The following is a 7,052-nucleotide window of genomic DNA, read 5'->3' as shown; positions in this document are numbered from 1 at the left end:
CAGGTTTACATTTTGCCCTGGTGCTTGTTTTAGCAGAACAGAACTGTTAGTTTAACCAAAACACATCACGGTGAATTATCTCAGCATATGCTGATGTCGCTTTTGGTGGTCAGATGATACAGTGAGGCCGGCGGGAGTTTGGGGACCACCTCACCATGCATTCCTCAGAGGCCCTCTGACAGGTGATCTCTCTACAGGGCACTGTGCTCCATAACCCTATATTTGTGTCATAACCACAAGCCTCTCCGTGTGTCACAGTCATAGATTTAGAAAGCTGTGTCCACTGAGGAGGAGGCTGTGTTTGTCATTGTCGCTGTGTCTCAAAACACCTGTCTCTGCTGTCCCCAAACTCCTGTAGCCATGGATTCAAGGCTCCTCCACAGTAAACACAAGTGGCATTTTCATCTCAAGGAGAGGCAAAGGAAACTTTTGCTACTTTCACTCTCGGCTGATACAAAAGAAATCCCCTTGACGCATATAAACAACTCTGAGAATAATTTTGCAGCATTAAGGTGCACAGTTAGCACTTCCTAGACTCAGCAGCTCCATCACAGATCACTCATTCTACCCGGAAAGCTTCATAAACAACATAACCACAGTGTCGTCTCTCTCTCCACGTCGCTGCGCGCATCTCACACTCATCCAGAGTCCTTCCTTCTCGCCAGAGCTTCTGTTTCTGCGCGTCAACTCACCGGACAGAGGCTTTTCATCATCTGTTTACAAAACCAGATGCAGACATCGTTTATTCGGCCTTTCTGCGGAGTTTTTTTTTTAGAGCTGCTCGCTTGCGATTCTTGACATCACACTGATGTGCTTGACTCCTGCGCTCCACCCCGCCTGCCGGAGCGGAGGAGCGCTGGACCAGAGAGACGCACCAGGAGGGGAGAGCGAGCTGATGTTAGCGGCTGTGGAGAAGCTCAGTCTGCTAAATGCAACTACAGAAACAGCTAGAGCAACTTCATTAAAGACCCGTGACTGCTGAAGTTAGTTCAGAAGACATGGATCCTCTGCTTGATCATTGCACTCGCTCGCTCTGTTGCCTTGATTGGTGATTTATGTGCGTAAAGTGTGTTTATAGGAATAGATGAGTTGCTAGATTGAGGCTGCAGAGTGATGCCAGCTCACTTTCACAGTTTCCTCGGAGTTTGTGCACGTGTCAGTACTGCTTGATCACTTCTCACACCTGACTCTTAACAATGATCGCTGAAGGTCACGTTTCAGCGCGACGCACTTATCCAACTATTGTGCATCTCGTGTTTTGCGACTTGATTTGCAGATAACTTTGAAATTTTAACCGAAAACACCGTAGAACAGAAAAAGCAGGGATGATATTCAGCCCGCTCGTGCGTTAGAGGCTGATTAGTCCACTTTAAAGTCAAGACAAACCGGACTATGACTCGCTCCAAACTTTGCTCTGCGCTCCTGTGGATGATCCAGTGAAGCGCGTTAAATCATATGTAGCTCACTGGTCGAGATGTTAGGAAGTCCATCAAACAACGGCGGCATCAGAATGCTGGTGCCCCCGGCTCCGAACGACGACAGGCGGGTAGAGTTTGTGGCTCTCACCGCCGTCCACACGGAGAGAAGCGAGCCGTCCACCCCGGAGCGCGGACACCCGTCTCACCGCACGGGTCTGCTGGGCACCCCGCTGCCAGGACCTCCAGGACCCCGGGCCAACGCGTCTGCTTCCAGCAAGCGCTTCAGAAAGTTGCAAAATTGCCTCTACAACGTGCTGGAGCGGCCAAGAGGATGGGCATTCATCTACCATGCATTCATGTAAGTGTATCACCATTGCTTTTTATTATTATTATTATTATTATTATTATTATTTAGCATGTTGAAAACTCAACATTTTCTGCATTTTCTTCACTTGTAACAACTTTTAGAAGAGTCTCACAGAGTTATAGAAAGAAGCCACATGCTATGAGAAAGACTACAACCAATCGGGTGTTTTTGATGACTGTATGCCAGCAGCTCTTTGATTCATTCTCCAATTAACAAAGCAGAGTTGCTTATGCGGCAATTAGCTCCATCATATGCCATACATCATCTCAACATGGGGTCTACTGTTCAATTTCCCCTTGTCTCTGTCTCATTAAATCATCAGGAGGACTTTGGATATTAAATTGAATTTGTCCAAATCCACAGGGGCAACTTTTTGAATGAAACTAGTTTTGTAAACACTTTTGATGTCTGCTGACTGCTAAAGATTTTTAAACAAATCACTTTGCAACTAGTTTCTGTTCTACAAGTTGACATGTTTTACTAATGACTTTGAATATTAGAGGTGTGAATTTCCATCTCATATGAATGCACTTTTGTTAAAGGATAAAAACTCTAACCACATACGATTGCTGCAGTCCTTTTCAGACAGATGAAACTTATTTAATAAGCTATTAAAGAAAAACCTCACCAGTAAACACATGCTTCAAACAGAGATATGAAATTAAAGCAACTCTCCCTCCTCAGAAAGTTTGCAGTCAGCGGTTTACCCATGCGCCATATGCTGTAGAATGTATTCAACGTGTAAACATTGGAAAAGTATGAGCTCACTCGTAGAGATTGCTGTTCCTCTCTGACATCAAGCACCAACAGCTTACTACTAGTAAAGTAAATTAGTGAAATAAAATCAAATTGTGTTGAACATGTGCCCATTTAAGATTTAAATGTAACCTCTTTCATACCTGAACACAAATCGTGGTGCAAATTGTTGGCTTAAATATCTCATTAAAAGTCAAAGTTCACCCTGTGCATGTTTACCCTTTCTTAAGTGTGTCAGTATATTTTCAGTCTCTTTTAAAGTGAAGGCCAGGATAGTATAGTTGTGCTCCAGCAGCTGTCTTCCAGCTGTGCGTGCGCCTGGCACATAGTGGACAGAGCATTACTGTATCTGTGGGAGCTCCTTGGATCGGGTTGTGCTTTCCGTGTCATTGTTTAGACAAGTACAGCTGTCTCCCTGCCAAAGCTATCATGTGTTTATAACGGAGGGAAATCCCACTGCAGGGCCACGACGCTCATATGCGTTCTAATCATATACCATCGCTACATTAGTGAGAGCAGGCCGGTAAACGCTGGCCTCACTTTGTCCTTAACCCGCTTTTCGCTTCTCTCTAGTTGTTTCTTCCTTTTATATTCCCACGGACCTGCAAACATGTCTTTGCAGCACACACAGGACGACTTGTCATACACCGCTTCCAACCCGGTGTACTTCTCATTAAGAGCGATGGCCTTTACGGTGGTGGTTGCCGGTGACATTCTCCCTGACATTACTGGGTGTTGGAGTGGTTAGCAGCTCTGCCATTGTTGTTATTTCTCTGTTCGGGAGGCAGGGCAGGCACTTGGAGGTGCCCAGATCATGTTTCAGATGCCACGGCCTCAGATAGACGGAGCTGGACTGATCTTGGAAGTGAGCCGCTCCTGTGACGTCCTGTTTTATGCTGCCATCTAAACGGGCTGCAAAATATACACTGAGGCTTTTCAGAAATCCTTGCACTGTGATATGAAATATGTTAGGCACACATATGTCTCCTTGAGAGCCATCATTCCCATGATACTGTATCACTCTTAGCTGTGCATTTGTTTTGATTAATTACATATGTGTTTGCTTGCCAAGCTGAGAAATGTACCATGTGTGAGGAAAATTCATTCTACGATGAAGCTCAATTAAGGCTGTGCTGATTTATTGTGATTAAACTGAGCCACACACTGCTGTGTAGGGTGCTGTGCTAGCTTCCCTTGATCCTTTAATTAGTCCTGTGTGGTAACGGGGGACTCTGGAACAGATGCATCGCTTCTGGAGAGCCTCTCTTTGCAGGTGTATGTTGAAGTGTGTGTGGAGAAGGGGTGAAGTAGCTCTCCACTGTAACGTCTGCTCATGGATGTCCACTTAAGTCCCACCAGACTTCTCAGCCCTCCATGCATCTGTTACAGCTGCGCATACGATGCATCCTCATGGAGACAGATTTCTCCCTGAGATAATAGCCTTGGATGACTTTCACATCCCTGCTGAACAGTTCATGTTACATTATTGTAAACATCTGTATCTTGACTGTCTCTTGTGGATAAAACATTTCTCACGCGCTCTCTTCTGCAAGCGTAACAGCTGTATGCTAATGTAGAGCCACCGCTAAGTTTCTCCTCTCCTCTCTTCTCTTCTCTTCTCCTCTCCTCTCCTCTCCTCTCCTCTCCTCTCCTCTCCTCTCCTCTCCTCTCCTCTCCTCTCCTTTTTTTGTTTTTCCGCACCCTTTTACTCCACTCATTTAAAAGCCTAAAATAAAGAAGCTTAAAGAAGGCAGAAATCTGTTAAATGACACAATACTGTTCTTGGAAAGTTCTGTAAAAACTATACAGCTATGAAGAGTTCCCGTGCTCATAAACCTGGCTGGTTGCTCAGACAACACAGCAGGTTCTTGCGTTGGCAGACTCTGGTTCAAATGGTGCGTGGACCGTTTGAAATGTTAAGTGCTGCTTGTCTTGTAATGGTCCCTTCCGTTTTTCACAAGAGCAAGACCTCTTAGACGCCTTTAAATCCGGTCTCTTTTGTTTCATCTGCAGTAAACCGACAGCTAAATCTGTTAAAGTTTGTCCAAACACCAGACGGTCTAGACCTCACTGCATTTTTGCTTGAGTTGTGTTGAAACATTACCTGTGAGCTTCTAGAGGACAGCAATTTAAAACCAGTAACCTAAAACAAAAAGTATGGGGTAATATAATAATATAAAACAGAGAAAAGAACCGGAGAATCATTAGAATATTTGCTTGCTAATAGACATAAATGAAAAATCAACAATCGCAGTCGACCCCATATTGATTCATCTGCTGTTGGCCCTGTCATCTGTGACCGTATATACTCATGTCAAGTGTGAATTTGTGTAAACTTGCCCCATGAGCTTGACAGATGACCATCAACATTCAGAAGGATCAGTTTCAGTGTTTCCCCTCACCTTTGGCCTCTCACCCATTTCCACCATAGGCTGTGCCACATATAGACCATCACATGAGGCCATCTGTTTTGCCCATATTAATTCATCTCGGCAGGAGGTCTTGTAGGGCCGTGGAGCGCCAATGTAAAATTAGGCGACCAGTCAAGGATCAGGTCATACTACACAGTGCCAACTAATATCAGCGCTGTGGCAATCCAAGAAGACATGTCATGTCTTGATCTTGGCTTTGGCAACATAGTCCATCTTAGTCTTTCAGCATTCCACTGGACTCCAGCCTGAATATACAGCAAGAGTGCGCGAGGACGGACAGGAAAAAGAGTCCAGACCGAACATTGGCCAGCCACTGTGATTGATTGGCTCATAGGCGGGTGAAAATATAGTGGTCATGTATTATTGATGTCTTGTAGAGGAGGAGCAGAGATATGGAGCAGAATCATAGCGTGGAGGTTTGAGACCTGAGCTCGAGCTGTATCATCAGGATGAGTGGAATAGAGAGAAATGTCTTTATAAGTAGCTGTTTTATGATGAGCTCTGTGCTAACCCTGCTGACAGGCTAATTGAGAATTTAGCAGATTTTCTGTCTTGAATATCATGTCACTGTCTGCTCTGCAGCTCCGCTCAAATTAAAGGGAATTTAAGATATCAGTTTACTTCTTATGAGGACTCCTGCATGGTGTTGAATAGTTGTCTAAAGACTTCTGTGGCTTTGGAGGAGCTTTGTGTGTCTGTTAATGTCAAAGAGATGTAATCATGATTATCTCAGACGTAGATTTTGGCAGAAAATTGGCTGGTGAAGGTTTTGGGAAAGATTGTGGTTTGAGTGGTTAAAATTACTAAGATTAAGGGACCTTTATGCTGTGATTACAATGCCAAAGTTCAACTGGAGTGATGGTGAAAAAGAACCAGTATTGACATAGAAATGGGAAAAAAGCCGTAGTTTACAGTCTGATTTGATTGACCCTTCCTTCCACCCCAGCGTCCTCCCTACACAAACTTTCACTTCTTCCTTTGCTCTCACCTCAATTGCTGTTGCTTTGTTGTCTGTCATTTTTTTTACACTTGCTTAAAGTGCTGATCTCCACAAAAGTAAAAAAGTACATGACAAACTGATGGTGTGCAGTTTCCCACGGAGAAGACATTATCGTGTAGCTATACAGTATATATAAAGGATAGGAGCAGTGTTTGTGGCACCAATACCAGTGGCTAAAAGTCACTATGCCAAGGTTTCTGCTGCTTTGCCATTCAGTTTAAAATTTGTCTCTTGTGAACCCCCATCTTCATGCAATCGAAGGCATCTTTCTTGAACACACATAATGCTTGCAAATCTATTACAGTGTTTCATAATGCATTGTTAATGCTTTTATAGAAATGACTGTTAATCTGTTGCAGATCTGAAAACAGTATCTTCACAGATTTCCAAAGTAAAATTCTCATGTTGGATAAATGTTTGCTAGATGAACCCTTCAGTCTCTTATGGTGTATGGGAATCCCTTCACTTTAACCTTTTATGGCACAAGCACCCGTGATGGTGTCTGTTTATGAACGCTTGAGCCTAAAGCCACATTATTTATAGATGTTGAGGGAGATACCGACAACAAGACTCACAGCCTAATGCTCTTCATAACCCCTCCGCTGATGGTTGCCCCAGAGAGGCTGTATGGCTGTCGTTTATTCTTCTCACATCTTTTCCGTGAAGAGCGCTGTACACAGAATTCATCTTGCAAAGCTTTTATTAAAGGTGAATTGCCTTTCTGACATTATTAAACTCATTTGGCTCAGACAGCTTGTTGATTGAATGCGTTCCCTCTGTCTACTCTTGCAGTTTTCCCTCCTTCTGTTCCCAGTTTGAGCCAGCTAATCTACTTTCTCGCCTTGGTCATGGAAACAGTCTGGTCTGCTTTTCCAGGTTTTCAACCACGCAACACAAAATCCACTAAAATCGGCAACCTCCAGCATCCTCCAAAAACCACTGACGTGTTTGGCCCTTTTTTATTATTAATAGTTTGAGTAATGTCAGAAAAGAGCTTTTTGTTTTGTTTCCTGTTTTTTTTTTGTTTTTTTTTAAGTTTTTTTAGTCGGCACACAAATGTGTTTTTATTGATGACTAAG

At 43.7% G+C, this 7,052-nt stretch overlaps 1 protein-coding gene across 13 annotated transcripts in view; it reads left to right on the top strand.

The window, feature by feature from the left end:
* The first annotated feature begins 482 nt into the window (after positions 1-482).
* Positions 483-7,052, top strand: part of LOC111578367 (potassium voltage-gated channel subfamily KQT member 4) — a 52,679-nt gene continuing 46,109 nt past the window's right edge. For 3 of the 13 annotated variants that reach the window (XM_035955020.2, XM_035955018.2, XM_023285117.3), the window contains exon 1: positions 487-1,776. In XM_035955020.2, the coding sequence (XP_035810913.1) occupies positions 1,475-1,776 (302 nt within the window). In that variant the 5' untranslated portion in view covers positions 487-1,474. Of the gene's footprint in view, positions 1,777-7,052 lie in introns of all 13 variants that reach the window. The other 10 variants (XM_055018126.1, XM_035955014.2, XM_035955016.2 and 7 more) reach the window with 6 other exon arrangements.

The sequence above is a fragment of the Amphiprion ocellaris genome, chromosome 15, assembly GCF_022539595.1.
Source record: "Amphiprion ocellaris isolate individual 3 ecotype Okinawa chromosome 15, ASM2253959v1, whole genome shotgun sequence".
In the NCBI taxonomy this organism is placed as follows: Eukaryota; Metazoa; Chordata; class Actinopteri; family Pomacentridae; genus Amphiprion; species Amphiprion ocellaris.
This window is presented reverse-complemented; position numbering and strand designations above follow the sequence as displayed.